Source organism: Scyliorhinus torazame, chromosome 8 (assembly GCF_047496885.1).
Source record: "Scyliorhinus torazame isolate Kashiwa2021f chromosome 8, sScyTor2.1, whole genome shotgun sequence".
NCBI lineage: Eukaryota > Metazoa > Chordata > Chondrichthyes > Carcharhiniformes > Scyliorhinidae > Scyliorhinus > Scyliorhinus torazame.
In genome coordinates this window covers 82,249,142-82,268,937 of record NC_092714.1, presented here as the reverse complement: position 1 = coordinate 82,268,937, position 19,796 = coordinate 82,249,142, and the positions used below count along the sequence as shown (strand labels likewise).

Genomic DNA, 19,796 nt, shown 5'->3' with positions numbered 1-19,796 from the left:
TGACTACAGTCAGCCAGCAGTATGGGATATGTTTGGCCCAACACTACAAATCACAAATTCTGGTCTCCTTTGCCAGGGAAACAGAGCAAAACAACTTTTAGTCCTTTAAGTGTTTCAATGAAATGTCCTCAATTGCAAAGGGAACATCACCCGCCGGGTCGGAGAATCCCCAGCGGGCGGCGTGAATCCCACCCCGCCACTCCAACGTCGGCTGCCGTATTCTCCAGCACCGGTTTTCGGGCGGGGGCAGGGATCACGCCGCGCCGGTCAGGGGCCGTTGGCAGCGCCCCCCCCCCCCCCCGGCAATTCTCTGGGCCCCGATGGGCCGAGCGGCCGTCGGTTTCTGGCCAGCCCTGGCGGCGTGGATTGAACATGGTCCCACACGGTGGGACCTGGCAGGTAAATTGGCTTGTGCGGTCCACGGGGGGGCGCGGTGGGATCCGACCCTGGGGGGGCCCCCACGGTGGCCTGGCCCTTCCGGGCCAGCCCCTGTAGGGCACCGCCATGGCCGGGGCGGATAAGACACCTCCCTGCGCATGCGCCAGAATACGCCGGCCAGTCTGCACCAACTCGCGGAGTCCCTTGGGCGCCGGCCTAGACCCCAGAAGTGCGGAGAATTCAATTTATGGAATATAATGCGCATAATACAGATTAGAGTTTGGTTATATGTGGTCTACAATTGAGATTCCTCGAGTTTTAATTTAAAATCTGAATTTATTTGAAAATATTCATCTAATTAATTATCATTGACAGCTGAAACAAAAATTTGCATTTGAATCATCCACAGCTCCTTTTGTTAATTTAAATAACTAATGTAATCGTTCAATAGAAAATAGCAGATTAAAATACATTCTTGACCAAAAGATTGTAATTTATGTTTCTTGAGAGATGATTAGCATTGCAGATGAGAACAGATAGTGAAGCACTCTAAGGCTGCATGCAACAAGATTTGGACAACATCCAAGCTTGGGCTGACAAGTGGCATGTAGTATTCGTGCTACTCAAGAGCCACACAATGACCACCTCCAACAAGAGAGAATCTAACCATTTCCCCTTGACGTTCCACAGAATTGCCAGAACTGAGTCCCCCATCAACAACATCTTATGGGTCACCATTGACCAGAAACTTAACTGGACCAGACACACAAATACTGTGGCTAAAGAACTGGTCAGATGCTGGGAATTCTACAGCAAGTGACTTACCTCCTGGCTTCTCTGAACCTTTTTTCCCTGCCACGGAACACAAGTCAGGAGTGTGATGGAATACTCTCCACGTGCCTGGATGAGTGCATCTTCAACAATACTCAAGAAGCATGACACCATCCAGGTCACAGCAGCCCCACTTCATCAGCACTCAATCCACCATCTGAAAGATTCACTCTTTCCACCACTTGCACACAATGGTTTCAGTATGTACTATCTACAGAACTGATTACAGCAACTCACCAACACTTCTGCAACAGCATCTCCACAATTTGTGATTTCTGCCATGTATAAGGGCAAGGGCAGCAGGTGCAAGTGAACACGACCACCTCTAAATTGCATTCTAAATCACATACCATCCTGACTTGGAAATATATCGCCATTCCTTCATCATCATTGGGTCAAAATCCCAGAACTCACTCCCTAACAGCACTGTGGAGTACCTCCACTCCATACACAAATACACACAGACGCCTCCACAGCCACCATACCATCCCCACCCACTCATACTACCCCCCCCCCACCTCCCACGCATTCCCCCTACACTGCCCCCAAAAAACACACACACAGCCCCAACCTCTGCACCCATACACAGGCTCACACACGGCCCCATCACCCAAACGCAACCCCTTCCCTCCACCACAACACACCACTCCCCAATCACACACATACCACTCCCCACACAAGTGATTTTCTCTCATGGAAATGTCTATCGTTGATTATAAACATATGTACTGTAAATATAGATCTGTGACATTCCAAAACCATTGTTTTGAGGATAGAGGGGAAAGCCACAATGCCTGATTATCAATGATAATACCTGACCTTCATACAATATCTCATACAATTATTTACTTCTCATAGATATTCACACCCACATACATATTCACACCCCTCCCCCACATGCACATAGCCCGAACACTCACACACACGCACAGGCACCCGCCCCCCCACATAGATTCCCCACGCTACCCCAAAAAATGTGCATACTGCCCTACCCCTCAACATACATCCATACACAGCCTCACACACAGTCCCACACACCTGCACACAGCCCCATCCCCCACAGACACACACAGCCCCATTCCACCCACACACAGCACCTCCTGACCCCCCCCCCCCCCCACACTCACTCAATGCATTGAGAAGACTTAAAATGGCAGTATGTTGTCATGGCTACAGTTATGGTACAATCTCATGTTTCTTTCAGCAAAATATTTTTGAAATATCATACTGGTGGTCACCGGACCAACTTTGTATTTGTATAATGAAATAGAACATAGAACATAGAACATTACAGCGCAGTACAGGCCCTTCGGCCCTCAATGTTGCGCCGACCTGTGAAACCACTCTAAAACCCATCTACACTATTCACTTATTGTCCATATGTCTATCCAATGACCATTTGAATGTCCTTAGTGTTGGCGAGTCCACTACTGTTGCAGGCAGGGCATTCCACGCCCTTACTACTCTCTGAGTAAAGAACCTACCTCTGACATCTGTCCTATATCTATCTCCCCTCAATTTAAAGCTATGTCCCCTCGTGCTAGACACCACCATCCGAGGAAAAAGGCTCTCACTGTCCACCTTATCCAATCCTCTGATCATCTTGTACACCTCAATTAAGTCACCTCTTAACCTTCTTCTCTCTAACGAAAACAGCCTCAAGTCCCTCAGCCTTTCCTCATAAGATCTTCCCTCCATACCAGGCAACATTCTGGTAAATCTCCTCTGCACCCTTTCCAATGCTTCCACATCCTTCCTATAATGCGGCGACCAGAATTGCACGCAATACTCCAAATGCGGCCGCACCAGAGTTTTGTACAGCTGCAACATGACCTCATGGCTCCGAAACTCAATCCCTCTACCAAGCTAACACACCGTACGCCTTCTTAACACCCTCTCAACCTGGGTGGCAACTTTCAGGGATCTATGTACATGGACACCGAGATCTCTCTGCTCATCCACACTGCCAAGAATCTTACCATTAGCCCAGTACTCTGTCTTCCTGTTATTCCTTCCAAAATGAATCACTTCACACTTTTCTGCATTCAATTCCATTTGCCACCTCTCAGCCCAGCGCTGCAGCTTATCTATGTCCCTCTGTAACTTGTAACATCTTTCCGCACTGTCCACAACTCCACTGACTTTAGTGTCATCTGCAAATTTACTCACCCATCCTTCTACGCCCTCCTCCAGGTCATTTATAAAAATGATAAACAGCAGTGGCCCCAAAACAGATCCTTGTGGTACACCACTAGTAATTGGACTCCAGTATGAACATTTCCCATCAACCACCACCCTTTGTCTTCTTCCAGCTAGCCAATTTCTGATCCAAACTGCTAAATCACCCTGAATCCCATGCCTCCGTATTTCCTGCAGTAACCTACCATGGGGAACATTATCAAACGCTTTACTGAAATCCATATACATCACATCAACTGCTTTACCCTCATCCACCTGTTTGGTCACCTTCTCAAAGAACTCAATAAGGTTTGTGAGGCTCGACCTACCCTTCACAAAACCGTGTTGACTATCTCTAATCAAATTATTCCTTTCCAGATGATTAAACATCCTGTCACTTATAAACCTTTCCAAGATTTTGCCCACAACAGAAGTAAGGCTCACTGGTCTATAATTACCGGGGTTGTCTCTACTCACCTTCTTGAATAAGGGGACAACATTTGCTATCCTCCAGTCTTCTGGCACTATTCCTGTAGACAAAGATGACTTAAAGATCAAAGCCAAAGGCTCAGCAATCTCCTCCCTAGCTTCCCAGAGAATCCTAGGATAAATCCCATCTGGCCCAGGGGACTTATCTATTTTCACACTTTCCAGAATTGCTAACACCTCCTCCGTATGAACCTCAAGCCCTTCTAGTCTAGTAGCCTGAATCTCAGTATTCTCCTGGACAACATTGCCTTTTTCCTGTGTGAATACTGACGAAACATATTCATTTAGCACTTCTCCTATCTCCTCGGACTCCAAGCACAACCTCCCATTACTGTCCTTGACTGGCCCTACTCTTACCCTAGTCATTCGTTTATTCCTGACATATCTATATAAAGCTTTAGGGTTATCCTTGATCCTACCTGCCAAAGACTTCTCATGTCCCCTCCTGGCTCTTCTTAGCTCTCTCTTTAGGTCCGTCCTAGCTAACTTGTAACTCTCGAGCGCCTTAACTGAACCTTCATGTCTCATCTTTACATAAGCCTCCTTCTTCCTCCTGACAAGTGTTTCGACTGCTTTAGTAAACCACGGTTCCCTCGCTCGACCACTTCCTCCCTGCCTGACAGGTACATACTTATCAAGGACACGCAGTAGCTGTTCCTTGAACAAGCTCCACATTTCCATTGTGCCCATCCCCTGCAGTTTTCCTCTCAATCCGATGCATCCTAAGTCTTGCCTCATCGCATCATAATTGCCTTTCCCCCAGATATAACTCTTGCCCTGTGGTATATACCTATCCCTTTCCATCACTAAAGTAAACTTAAATCGAATTGTGGCCACTATCAGCAAAGTGCTCACCTACCTCCAAATCTAACACCTGTCCTGGTTCATTACCCAGTACCAAATCCAATATGGCCTCGCCTCGGCCTATCTACATACTGTGTCAGGAAACCCTCCTGCACACATTGGACAAAAACAGACCCATCTAATGTACTCGAACTATAGCGTTTCCAGTCAATATTTGGAAAGTTATAGTCCCCCATAACAACTACCCTGTTGCTTTCGCTCCTATCCAGAATCATCTTTGCAATCCTTTCCTCTACATCGCTGGAACTTTTCGGAGGCCTATAGAAAACCCCTAACTCCTTTCCTGTTTCTAACCTCAGCCCACACTACCTCAGTAGACGAGTCCTCATCAAACGTCCTTTCTGCCACAGTAATACTGTCCTTGACTAACAATGCCACCCCTCCCCCTCTTTTACCACCTTCCCTGAGCTTACTGAAATATCTAAACCCCGGCACCTGCAATAACCATTCCTGTCCCTGCTCTATCCATGTCTCCGAAATGGCCACAACATCGAAGTCCCAGGTACCAACCCATGCCGCAAGTTCACCCATCTTATTCCGGATGCTCCTGGCATTGAAGAAGACACACTTTAAACCACCTTCCTGCCTGCTGGTACACTCCTGTAACTTTGAAACCTTACTCATGACCTCACTACTCTCAACCTCCTGTATACTGGAGCTACAATTCAGGTTCCCAAACACCTGCTGAACTAGTTTGAACCCTCCCGAAGAGCATTAGCAAATTTCCCCCCCCCCAGGATATTGGTACCCCTCTGGTCCAGGTGTAGACCATCCCGTTTGTAAAGGTCCCACTGACCCCAGAATGAGCCCCAATTATCCAGAAATCTGAAACCCTCCCTCCTGCACCATCCCTGTAGCCATTAAATGGCAGCATTATCTTCACAATTAATTCATTACAATGTTGGTAAATCCTACATTTGTGGAACCTAATTCTCCATGCAAAATAGCCATTGCGTTGCAGAAGTAATTAATTGTATGAGATATTGTATGAAGGTCAGGTATTATCATTGATAATCAGGCATTGTGTCTTTCACCTCTCTCCTCAAAACAATGGTTTTGGAATGTCACAGATCTATAGTTACAGTACATATGTTCAGAACCAACAATAGACATTTCCATGAGAGAAAATCACTTGTTATTAACTGACTATAATCAATTGACTTTTGTTCTGCCATACATGGACATGTACCTCATAAATAAACATGGGCAAAGCCAAAAGCAGTTGTGATGAACGGTTATTGTATTACTGTACCCTTATCATCATGAAAGGTGATGTTTTCTTTAGACCGGGCTTGGAATCCTGGGGGACTCCGCCTCTGGCTCCGCTCACCTGGGAGTCGTATATAGCACCCAGTAAGCACCGTCCCAGCACCAGGCTAGTTCTTAGCTTATGAAAGCCTTCTTTACCGTTTTACTCTCTGGCGTCATTATTGAGGGTACAACAATTTAATAAGCTAAACTACATCAGGATGGACTAAAACCAGAGAAGCTCAATCTGGAAGCACAGACACTGGAGGTAAAGGACATTTTTTAATACTGGCTCCGATGCTTCGAGGCCTACCTGGACTTCTCAGAGACTCCCATCCTGGGGCCACGCAAGCTGCGCCTACTCCACACCCGGGTGAGTCACAGAATCTCTGCCACGCTCGAAAAGGCGACTACCAGTGAAGAGGCGGTCGAGATACTACACAAGCGGTTTGTCAAACCCATCAACGATGTACATGTCCGGCATCTGCTCTCTACCTGCCGGCACTAGACAACACTAGACAAATTCGTAGAAAAACTCATCGCGCTTGCCAGGAACTGTAATCATCAAGATGTGCCGGGGGAAATCCATATGAACCTGCACATCAGAGACACTTTCGTGTCCGGCATCCGCTCGACCTCCATCCGGCAGCGACGACTCGAAAACGGGGCAAAAGACCTCCAGGACACGCTAACGCTCGCCACCTCGCTGGAAGTGGCCCGACATAATTTAGGCACGTACCCCGCGGACCTTGCGGGCCCCCCTCAGACTTGGCCACGTTACGGGCCTGCGCCGCGCGGCGACCAGCCCAGACCGGGGGCACACTGTGCTATTTCTGTGGACAGGGCCAGCACCCACGCCCACGCTTCCCAGCCCGCTCCGCCGTCTGCAGCGACTGTGGGAAGAAGGGGCACTTTGCGAGGGTCTGCCTGGCCAGGCCCAAGGGCCAGAAACACAAAGAACAGTAGGCCTGAAAATCAGGCTCACAGGCCCACAGCCCTCTCAACGCGGCTGCGCATCGACCCGACACGCCCCATTCTGACGCATCATCTGCCTCGTGCGAATCATGAGGGCGGCCATCTTGGCGGCGGCAATCTTCTGGACCCGACACGTGCGACCGACGGCGGCCATTTTACGAATCCGACTCGGCTGAGGACTCGGACTACCCACAACTGGGAGCGATCACCCTCGACCAAACTCGGCCAAAACACCTGCAGAACTCTATGATGCAGGTCCAGGTCAACGGGCACGACACTCCATGCCTTTTCGACTCCGGGAGCACGGAGAGCTTTATTCATCCAGAAACAGTAAGGCGCTGCTCCTTGCGCACCCATCCCGTGTCCCAAACCATAGCCCCTGCATCCAGGTCCCATTCAGTCCAAATCAAGGGGTATCGTATTGCGGATCTCTCGATCCAGGGCGCCGAATACACCTGTTTCAAACTGTATACCCTCCCTCACCTCTGCACCCCCCTGCTGCTCGGACTGGATTTCCAGTGCAGCCACCGAAGCCTGACACTGAAGTTTGGCGGACTCTTGCACCCCCCTTACGGTATGCAGCCTTGCGACACTGAAAGTCGCACCCCCCTCTCTATTCGCAAACCTCACTCCCGACTGTAAGCCCGTCGCCACCAGGAGCCGGCGGTACAGTACCCAAGATATGACTTTCATCAAGTTAGAGGTCCAGCGTTTACTGGGAGAGGGGGTCATCGAGGCTAGCAACAGCCCCTGAAGAGCACAAGTGGTGGTAGTCCGGTTCGGGGAAAAGAAACGGATGGTCGTGGATTATAGCCAGACCGTAAACTGATTCACGCAGCTTGATGCGTACCCCCTTCCTCGCATAGCAGAAATGGTAAATCGGATCGCCCAATACCGGGTATTTTCCACGGTCGATCTTAAATCCGCCTACCACCAGCTCCCTATCCGACCGAAAGACTGCCCCTTTACTGCCTTCAAAGCAGCTGGCCGGCTCTTCCACTTCCTCAGGGTCCCCTTCGGCGTCACAAATGGGGTCTCCGTCTTCCAGAGGGCTATGGACCAAATGGTGGACCAGTACGGCTTGCGGGCTACATACCCGTACTTGGACATCGTCACCATCTGCGGCCATGATCAGCAGGACAATTACACGAACCTCGGAAAGTTCCTCCAGACCGCCCAAGCCCTCAACCTGACCTATAATTAGGAAAAATGCGTTTTCCACACAACCCGGCTAGCCATCCTCGGCTATGTCATGGAAAACGGGATCCTAGGTCCCGACCCCGACCGCATGCAGGTATGCAGCCTTGCGACACTGAAAGTCGCACCCCCCTCTCTATTCGCAAACCTCACTCCCGACTGTAAGCCCGTCGCCACCAGGAGCCGGCGGTACAGTACCCAAGATATGACTTTCATCAAGTTAGAGGTCCAGCGTTTACTGGGAGAGGGGGTCATCGAGGCTAGCAACAGCCCCTGAAGAGCACAAGTGGTGGTAGTCCGGTTCGGGGTTCCCCCTTAAGGAACTTCCCCTCCCCGCAGCCTCAAGGCCCTCAAACGGTGCTTGGGACTTTTCTCCTATTACGCCCAGTGGGTCCCCAAATATGCGGACAAAGCTCGCCCACTCATAAACACCATGATATTTCCCCTTTTGGCTGAGGCCCGATTGGCCTTCAGCCGCATCAAGGCCGACATCATCAAGGCCGCTGTGCACGCGGTGGACGAAACTATCCCTTTCTAGGTAGAGAGCGATGCGTCAGACGAGGAGCCATAAAACGGACCCCTTGGTCGAGAGGGTCCGATTACTACATGTGAACCCCCGATACACCTACGTCGAGTACCCCGACGGCAGACAAGATACCGTTTCCCCCCGGGATCTGGCACCCGCTGGTTCCCCCACTACAGACGCCCCCTCCCTCACGGCTCCCCTGCGGGATCCGGCACCCACTACTCCCCCCACCCCCGGTCCCACTCCCTATCGGTGGATACCGACCGCGCGCGCCCCCTAGCGCCCCCCCTACACCCCCTGCCGGCACCGGCACCGCTACCTCCAGCCCCAGCTATTACACCTGCGTCCCCTACCCCGACCCGGACAAAGGCTCCAACCACCCTGCTCCCGGACGTACCCTCAACTAAGACGTCCGTGTCCGCCGCACCACCGCCTGAGCTGAGGAAGTCGATGAGGACGATCAGGCCGCCGAAACGGACTTGTGATTCCACTTCAACCCCGCCGGTCTTCTTTTTTTTAAACGGGGTGAATGTGATGAACAGTTATTGTATTACTGTACTCTTATCATCATGTAAGGTGCTGTCCCTTTTTAGACCAGGCTTGGAACCCTGGGGGACTCCGCCTCCAGCTCAGCCCACCTGGGAGTCCTATATAAGGGGCCGCCTTGCAGGCGGCACCCAGTAAGCACCCGTCTCAGCACCAGGCTAGTTCTTAGCTTATTAAAGCCTTCTTTACCGTTTTACTCTCCAGCGTCGTTATTGAGGGTACAACAGCAGTGGAATGCTTCTGACTTGTGATGGGCCCTGAAGTAAGGAGGGTGAAATTTGAAGCTCTCCATAAAATATTACATTTAACATGGAGATAGCGAGATTCTGATTAATCGGCAAATATATAACCATCATCGCGGCTGTGGCTCCTCAAATGAGTGATTGTAACAAACATCCACAATAAACAAAAGTCTGTTTCTCGTGATAATACCCCTTTGCTGAGAGTAATCCAATTTGTAGATTGGTGCCGCTTGAGCTAATAATAATAATAATCGCTTATTGTCACAAGTAGGCTTCAATGAAGTTACTGTGAAAAGCCCCTAGTTGCCACATTCCGGCGCCTGTTCGGGGAGGCCGGTACGAGAATTGAACACGCGCTGCTGACATTGTTCTGCATTACAAGCCAGTTGTTTAGCACACTGTGCTACATGGTAGATATTGTTAAATGCCATCAGTCACTTCTGTTAGCTTTTGTATTGTTACAATAAAGGAGTGTACAGTTTATCTAGTTCCACTATTAGTTTAAAATTTTAATTCACTCACCAAAATAGCCAGTTATTTACCATCACTGCTGTTAGACTAGAATAAAAGAGACTTAACCAGGCTTCTTTAAATAAACTTAGAGGGCGTGATTCTCCGCTCCCGCGACTAAGTGCCCACGCCGTCGTGATCGCCGGCGAGTTTCACGACGGCGCGAACCGGCCCTGATCGCGATCGATTCAGGGCCCAAAAATGGGCTAGGAGCGGGGCCGCGAGGAACTCGGGAGGGCGTGGCGCAAAAGCAGCGTTGAAAGCGTGCGACCCCCGAATGACGCGGCGCTGCGCCATAAATGGTGCGATCCACGCACGGGAGGACCCAGGAGGAGGAGAGATGGCTGAGCCCCGACGAGCCGCACCGAGGTTCCGGGACACGGACCTGGACACCCTCCTCGATGAGGTTGAAAACCAAAGGGCCACCATCTGCCCAAGACGTGGGCATCGCCAGCAATCCAGCACGGTTTGGCACGGTTGCCGTGAAGTTGGCACCGCTGTGAGTGCTGTGGGGCACACCCCCCCCAGTCCGGGGAGCAGTGTCGGAAGAAGCTGCACGACCTCACTCGGGCTGCCAGGGTGAGTGCCATGAGGGTGCCCCCGGGTCACAACCAACCCAATGTCCGCTGCCAGGGGACTCGTGAGGCTGACCGAGTGGCGCTGTGGTTAACGAGCGGTTCAACATCGGTGCCGGATGTGCTGTCCCTTTCCCGCCTGCCTCCCAAAATTGGACACCGTAGTCCTAGGTACTCCGACGCCAGCTACCCCACACAGGCACGTGATGAAATGCCCGTTACGAAGGCTGTGACCACTGGACTGCATGGTTCAGCTATAGCCATGAGTCAGACTTTGGCTGGCGAATCTGAGCTCACAGCTCATCACAGAGCGGACTGTCATCATTCAACGTGGCACTGATCACAACCGCTTACCCAATCATCAATGTTGTGCAATCCAGTAGTACCGCAGTGGTAAGGTGATGTGGAATTGGTGCCGTGAACACGGTGCGGGGGTGGGAGGGGGTGGTGGTGCTGTGTGGTGCCCGTGTGCAGGACTGACGGTGCAAGTGGCAGTGTTCAGCGAATCCCTCCCCCACGGTGCGTGAACTGTGTGGCCACCAACGCGTCGCGTGCCCGCTGTCCTCGACAGTGCCATCGTGTAGCCTCCTGGCCGTAACGAGCAGCCGGGCAGTGTCTGTGTCCTGCGCCCCTACCGCCACCCTGATGCACGCCATCCGCCTCCTCCTCCTCTTCCTCCTCCCCTTTGTTTGCGTTAGCTCCGGTGCCGTCGGGTCCTCCCTCCGACTCCTCCACCAGTGCATCTCCCTCGGCATGGCAATGTTGTGCAGCGCACAGCAGACCACAACTATGCGACTGACCTTGTCGGGCCGGTACTGCAGGGCCCCTCCGGAGCGGTCCAGGCATCTGAATCGCATCTTCAGCAGGCCGAAGCACCGCTCCACCACACCCCTGGTTGCTGCATGGGCCTCGTTGTATAGGCTCTCCGCGTTGGTCTGAGGCCTCCGTATTGGCGTCATCAGCCATGACCTCAACGGATAGCCCCTGTCGCCCAGCAACCAGCCCCTCAGCCAGGGGGGGGCATCCATCGAACATTGCGGGGATGAACGACTGTGCCAGAGTGTAGGCGTCATGCACACTCCCGGGGTACCTTGCACACACGTGCATGATCTTCATGTGGGGGTCGCACACCACCTGAATGTTCATGGAGTATGTGCCCTTCCTGTTCCTGACCTCTTCCCTGTTGGCTGCAGCTGGGCGCATGGGAACGTGCACACCATCGATGACACCCTGGACCATCGGTATCCCGGCCACCTTGGCGAATCCCCGTGCCCGTGCTTCCTGCTGTTCTCAGTCCTCGGGGAATTTAATGTACCTGTCCGCGATGGCATACAAGGCGTCAGTCATGGCCCTGATGCACCTGTGGACCGATGCCTGTGAGATCCCGGATAGGTCCCCGCTCGGCGCCTGGAAGGAACCGGTAGCGTAAAAGTTTAGGGCCACCGTCACCTTGACGGAGACTGGTACAGCGTGTCCTTCACCCATTCCAAGTGGTGCGAGGTGCGCCACGAAGTGGCATATATGTGCGACCGTCTCCCTGCTGAACCGTAGTCTCCTCCTGCATGTGATGTCCGGTAGGGCCTCGAACGACATTCTGTCACGGTACACCCTCGGCCTTGCTGGATGCCTGTGGCGCTCTGGCACCACCATCAGTGGCTCCTCCTCCTCTTCCTCCCCCCCAAGCACTTCAATATCAGTGCCCACCTCCTGTGCATTCCTCGCCGTCAGGGGGTCAGTGTTCCCCTCGGCATCCCCCTGGACATTCCGGGCCTGAGCGCCTGCGGCCTGCGCGGCGGCGACGGGCCACGCCGCGGCCAATGAAGCTTCAGTGTGGAGAAGGGTAGAGAGTTGGATCATTTCTTTTTGTCTCAGCTGTGCAATTTTCTAAAATAAATTTAGAGTACCCAGTTCTTTTTTTTTTCCCAATTATGGGGCAATTTAGTGTGATCAATTCACCTACCCTGCACACCCTTTTGGTTTGTGGGGGTGAGACTCACGCAGACATGGGGAGAATGTGCAAACGCCACACGGACAATGACCTGGGGCCGGGATCTACTGTGCCACCGTGCTGCTCCCGCTTTGCAGATTTTCAACTGCAGACATTTATACTCAGATGAGGATTCTCTGGTTGCAGGTTGATAACCACTCATGGAATTTCAGGCAAAGCAGGGAAAGAGTGAGTTAGGGCAGCCTTTCTTCTCAGCTTTTCCCCCAAAACGGAGTTCAAAACAACAGCTTCAAAACGTAATGCTCCTCTGTCAGGTGACTTCCAGTAAATCACGAGTTTTGCCTTTCAACTAGTTATTTATCCCATCAATTAAAATAATTGCAGGGTCGCACTTATTTTCATTTCCTGCATTATGAACTCAGCCACCCCAGCCTCACAAACCCCCACCATGGCCTCCGCCCCCCCCCCCCCAACTTTCTTGTTAGGGGTTCCTCAATTTCCCCCTCACCTCACTTCATATGGGCAGGGCACCCCCGGGCCAAATCCCTGGCACGGGACACCTGGCACCCAGACACCTTGGTAGTGCCAGCACCCTGGCTGTGCCTTTGCCAACCTGGCAGTGCCAAGGTGCCAGGCTGGCAGTGTGAAGGTGCCCAGGTGGCAGCAAGAGTGCCCGGGTACTACCCTGTCCAGAGCCTGACCACCCCTGTGGGGGCCTCTGAGGGCCTGGGAGATCCCCCCCCCCGCACCCCCGCAACCACGTGCCGTTATGCCTGGTCCATACAAACATGTGGACCAGTGCTAACGGACACCAAGACGAGGTCTCTCAGGCGTGGGCATTCGATCCCAGGCCTTGGGAGACTCCGGCGTAAACATATTTAAGTGTGGCATCTCGCGAGATTTAACGGCCTCGTTGCGTCCCAAGTCAGGTGCAACAAGTCCATTTGGTCGGACCCATTGCTGCTCCCAGTCCAAAGGTGAACTTATTAACTTTTTGTAAAATAAAATCCAAGTTTTCAAATAATGCAACGTCCTTCCAAATCCAAATTCAAAAAAGAAATTCCGTGAAGATATGCCACATATGAAGATATGATACTGAACTGTAGTCCTATGTAGCATTTATATTGAAAGAGCTTCTTGCACAACAAGCAATCTGTCCGATTGCTTTCACAGATCCCAATAATTTAGTCATCCTCCAGCCAGTTCCAACATGTTGCCACAATTTCTGAGTTGCTTTGATAACTGTATTGAAGTTGACATGTGTTCTTTCAAGTTTGAAGATTGCTTGGTGTATATTTCATGGCATTCACTCTCGTATCTTTGTGAAGGTGCCACTGGTATATTAAAGCAAAAATGAAATCTGAAGAAAAGAGGCGAACACATTTCCAAAATGGGCACAGTAAGTAGAACCTAACCAAGGCTAGATCAATTGTGAGAGAATAGAATCACCATTTTTGATTTCATTCTGTGACTAAATTAACCACTGAATGTATTTTTATTTTAATTGCATGTATTCCAGGAAATGAAATTCGGATGTAAGAGTGTGACTGGCAGAGCGTTTTATTTTTTAGTCATAATTGTTGTGCGAAGTAAGGATTAGAAAAATGTCTGACTTTGTACTGGGGAAAGATTCTTTTGTCCTGGATTTATTGGTCAGCCAAAACTGCTGACCTTGTGAAAGCCTCCCTGAGAGGTCTGGTGCTGTGGGACGAATTTTGATACTCAACGAGCAACTGAATTTTCCCAACAATGGATTTGGTGGTCTTAGAGCCAGGGTATTGTGAGAATGGGGGTGGGCAGTGGCAGGGCGAACAAGCGGGGCAGCTCCCAAATGCATTCCTGTCACCAGGAACATTTCTCATGGGTGGAGAGCCAGATAGGCTCCCCGCGCCTGGAGGCAGGCAGTTAGATTTTGCGATTGGCAGAGCAGCCCCTCTGCTACATGCAGGGGCCACTATCCCAATGGAGCTGACAGTCTGGTTCGGGGAATGTGGGGGGAAGGTGGTAGTGAGAGGATTAAATCTAGAGGCTCCATGTCCCAATGAGAGGACATGCCTGTATCCTTCTAAAGGGTGTACCCTCCATGCCAGAGGGCCTAACAGCTTTGCCCCTCAGACTTTGTAATTTGAATGCACACTTCTGATGGTGCCTCCATGTTGAGGGGCTCTCTCGATCTCTGACCTACTTTAGCAGTGCCCACCTCTCCCGGAGGAGCTTTTGAGACACCAGAGCCGTTTGCCCATGATTTGACAGGCAGCATCAGCAGCCTGCTCCCTGTCCTTAATAGAAGGACAAGCATGGAGGTAGCTAATGAGAGGCCGCTTCTAGGAAGATTGCACTGTCGGGGTCCTGATGACCATGAGAAATTCCAACTTCTAGTTGGAACATGGTGCTCTAGTGATGTCATCAAGCACCCAAAAACATGAAAGAATTCTCACAGACAGGCTATACTAAAATGAATAGCATCTAATTCTTTTTTTAAATTTTACATGAAGCAAAATAAAGTTTGGGACAGACATAAGGGATGAAGCTAGAAGCTGAAATATGAGGGGCAGGATTCTCCGTCGCCCGACGGCGATATCATATTCGGCGATCGGACGGAGAATCCCTTCCGATGCCCAAATCGGGGGCGGCGACAGTTTGACACCTGTTTTTGAGTCTGCGCCCGCTCCAAAATGGCAGCATTGCATTGCTCGCCGCATGCCGTTGGGATGTCCCTCCCTCAATGCTCCGCCCCCGATGGACCTAGTTCCCCACTGTGCAGTTGACAGGTCTGAGCGATTGGGAACTTGGCGTGGTGGCTGCGGACTGCTGCTGGCTGGGGGGGCTTCCGCGAGAGCTGGGGGGACTGTTGGGGGTGGCCTGGGGGGTGGCCTGTGGGGTTGCATTTGGCCGGTTGAATCCATGTACGACCGGCACAACCACTGCAGGCCATAGCCGCTAAAAATGGAGAATCCAGCCCCATGGTTTTAAAAAATATTATTTAAAATGCTATAGTTCAAAAAGTCTTGTAATTAATCATAAAATTAACTTTTCATGGCCATAATCTATTGTTCAGCAATAGTTTTTGCAAATTTCGTCTGACTGTACAAGATGCAACTTTTTGTAGGGTTTCTAACAGTGTTGTAAGAGTGACAAAGAGGAATTTCTAACTGGTTTTATTGATTGCTGGCTCTGGGGTTGGAAGCGAGGCATGAGGTGAATCAAATACCAGCCTTGATGGAGACGTGAGTGAGTGACAGATTTCAATTTAATTATTTCTGCATTAATCTGCCTACTCGCTTTCTCCTCAAGCTGCACTTTCTTTCAGTGGGGCAGTGACAGCCATGTTGACAGTTCTCTGTCAAAAGATGCAGGCCATAAAATATTCGCTATGAAGTTGGTAAAGATGCCCTGTCTTTAATATTGAGTGAAACCGTGAACATGTTCTAAAATCATCTAAAAATTCTCACTTGAATAGTAAGCCAGGGAAATATTCACAACACATTTCTGATTTGACTTCATATAGTAGCCAGAAGACTTTTTCATCTCCAATATTTGAAGAGGCCATTTTGGTTTTTGATACGTCTTATCAAGTGTCAAAATTACTTTCTGATTCTGAACTTTGAAGTGTGATACACATCGGGTGATTATTATTGGATCATCAACGTTTCAGGTCTGTGTTCCTGAGCTATGTTTATGATATGGTAAGTGGGTGACATTTGGAAGCAATGGGTGACTTTGGTACTTTGGTTCCCAAACCTTTCACCCACTGGGATTTTCCTCACCTCATGTCTGTTGTATACTGATTAATAGTGATGACCATTAGTTATCAACTCCATTATTATTATTGAGGGTGAAATGTGTTCATGTTCACTGTGTAAGATTGCTTCAGTCACTTCCCATTTTTGGCACAGTGACTAGAAATATCCCTGCTTCGAAACATTTGTGAAGCAGGATACGCAAGGTGGAAGGCCATGAACAGTGAAGTTGCTCCGCAAAAACACCCCAGTTGATTTCAAGATGGACAGTGTTGCAGAGGCTAGTGATTCCAAGATCACAATACACCAGCAGAAGTGTCAGATTGAAGGTACAAGTGGGAATCAGGCCTGAATGGTGAAAGTTTAGAGGGTAAAAGCTGAAAGAAATAAGAGAAGCAAAGAGAGAGTATAAGAAGAGACTGGCAGCTAATATAAAAATAAATCCAGAAGTCTTCTTCAGAGCAGCACAGTAGCACAGTGGCTAGCACTGCGGCTTCACAGCTCCAGGGTTCCAGGTTCGATTCCCCGCTGTCTGTGCGGAGACTGCACGTTCTCCCTGTGCCTGCGTTGGTTTCCTCCGGGTGCTCCGGCTTCCCCTCACAGTCCAAAGATGTGCAGGTTAGGTGGATTTGCTCTGCTAAATTGCCCTTAGTGTGCAAACCAAAGGTTAGGAGGGGCTATGGGGATAGGGTGGAAGTGGGTTGGTGCAGACTCGATGGGCCGAATGGCCTCCTTCTGCACTGTATGTTCTATGTTCTTGGTAGAGAAGTCTTCTGAGTATACAAATAGTAAAAGAGTAGTAAGAGGATGGACTGAACTAATTAGGGACTGAATTAGGATCTACACAAGGAGGCAGAGGGACTAAATTAATACTTTGCAACTGTCTTTACCATGAAAAAAGATATTGCTAAAGCCATCATGAAGGAGGAAGTAATTGAGTTACTGGATGAGCTAAAAATTGGTAATGAGGAGGTATTAGAAAGGCTGGCTGTATTTAAAGTTGATAAATCACCAGCTTTGGATGAGATGCATCAAAAGATGCTGAGAGAAGTGAGGATGGAAATTGCAGATGCACTGGCAATAAACTTCAGGTTCTGTTTAGATCCGGGGCAGAACCAGAGGACCTGGGTATGCCATATGAGGAAAGATTGGACAGGCTGGGTTTGTACTCCTTGAAGATCAGAAGGATGAGAGCTGGTAATTGAAACATATAGCATTCTTAGGGGCATTCTTAGGGGGTTGGGCAGTGTAAATTTTGGGAGAATGTTTTCACTCATGGGAGGGTCTAGGACAAGAGGACATAGTCACAGAATAAGGGATTTAAGACGGATTTGAGGAAGAATTTGAAGAAGAATTTCTTCTCTCAAAGAGAGAATCATTGGAATTCTTTGCCCCAGGAAGCTGTGGAGACAGAACATTTTCAAGGCTGAGATCGACAGGTTTTTAATTAAGGATAACAGCAAAAGTCATAAGTGGATTTGGTGAGTGTTAGATCAGCCATGATCTTACTAAATGGTGGAGCAGGCTCGAAGGGCTGAATGGCCTGACTCCTATTCCGATTTCTGGTCTCATGTGGTTGATGAAGAGGGGGAGTGAAGCGATATAGGAATGAGGATGCACATGGGATTACTCTACATGTGCAGGATAAACACCAACACAAACCTATTGATTTGGGATTGCCTGTTTCCATACTGTAATTTCTATAGACTCTGGTGGATTTCTGTGGGTCTGGGGTTAACAATGGAGATGAGTTTTTAAAAATGTTGAGTCCCAACTCCTTTTAACACCTTATAATTCAGAAATAGTCCCACAAATAATAAATATGGAATACTGAGGTTGCACACTACTTGAAAAGGGTTGTAATTGAATTTAAAAACTGACAAAAAATCCTTGATGGACCTGGGAATAATTCCTTGGATGTTTATGACAGGTTGATGGGAATTACAGCTGGTGAATCAATCTTTCAGGTTAATTTACTAAGGAAGTGGAGAAAGTCAATGACAATGTAAAATGTTTCAATCTTTTCAATATATCGGGCAGCGTTTTCAGGGAAGCACTAAATCGAACTGAAATCAGATATAAAACATTACTGTCTTTTAATATGCGTTCCAAGGATATTAAGAGGAAATGATCAAGTGGCCAAGTGGATCTAATCTCTTGAGGAGAAGCACCCACAGACTAACATGTTAGTATAGTGGTAGGCTCCTCCAAAAATTCACAAAACATCTGTGAAATGAAAGAATATTTCATGCAAAACGCAGGCTCCTTTGACAGAACTAACTTAGCCGACTGGAAAAAGCAGAACTGTTTGCCAAGAATGTTGCAATTCTAGATTTGGACAAGTACTACTTTTGATAGCAACTTTATAACATTATTTGGACAAAGCTACTTTTTGGGGGAGACAATAGAAATTGCTAAAAACACTCGGCAGGTCAGGCAGCATCTGTGGGGAGAGGAAGGTGGGGTTAACGTTTCAGGTCTGTTACACTTTGTCAGGGATTTGGATGAGGAGTCATAGAATAGAAACATTAATCCTACCTCCTGCTCTGCAAGAATGTTGCCTAAACGTTTGACTGTATTGAACATGTTCTGCCTTTATTTCATAAAAGTATCCAATATGCCTTTATTTCTAGTCAGCTTGGAGTAAAGTCAGCATCAGAATCTAGTGTTAATTATGCACAAATGAATCTTTATTAGTGTCACAAATTGGCTTACATTAACACTGCAATGAAGCCGCTGTGAAAATCCACCAGGTGCCACACTACAGCCTGTTCGGGTATACAGAGGGAGAATTCAGAATGTCCAAGTCACCTAACTAGCATGTCTTTCGGGGATCAAACCATTGGGAAGTGTTTAATTGGAGGTCTGCAAATACCTTTTTTAATCATTTGTAAAATCCATTCAAAGAATTTGTTTTGTCAAATCAGTTAGAATGCTGTCTGAAACCTAGGTATCGTTGTTTGAGGCAAACGGGTTTAATCCTCAGCAGTTCACAGAAATAAAGGATACTAATGATCAAGACAGGCATGCTGTAGGCATTACATTGCAAATACTGTGGAACCACAAATGTTTTGAGATATAAATGAATTGTTTACTACTGGTGTCCAGTACCTTCTCAAGGGCAACTAGGGATGGGTAATAAATACTGGCCTTGTCAGCAATGCCCACATCCCATAAATGAACAAAAAAAGGTTGAAAATGTTCTGCCTTAGTTTGTCCCATGTTGTTTTTCCTTGTCCATTATTCCATACTGCAGTAATTTGGTAAGTTGTATTGTTTTCCTTTGTTCAATAAAAAAATAGTGGGCATTTTTATATTGATCACATTTTAAAAATTAAAGCTACTGTTATGGGCGAGGCGTTTTCAGAACCCCAAAATGTATCATGGAGTTCAATCAACCTCTCCCTTTAATGGATTTGTTGCTTTTCCTAGCACACGGCTTTTTCCCTAGGTGTGGGATTACAATTATGGACACGTGGGTTTTTAAACACAAAACACTGTTTATTCCATGAACTCAACTTAACATCTTAAATAAACATTGGATCTCTT

General features: G+C 48.8%; 1 protein-coding gene across 2 annotated transcripts in view; it reads left to right on the top strand.

The window, feature by feature from the left end:
* Positions 1-19,796, top strand: part of epha6 (eph receptor A6) — a 1,197,965-nt gene that overhangs the window by 1,044,293 nt on the left and 133,876 nt on the right. For both annotated transcript variants that reach the window (XM_072513912.1, XM_072513911.1), the window contains one exon: positions 13,836-13,906. In XM_072513912.1, coding sequence (XP_072370013.1) covers positions 13,836-13,906 — 71 coding nt within the window. The remainder of the gene's footprint in view (positions 1-13,835; positions 13,907-19,796) is intronic.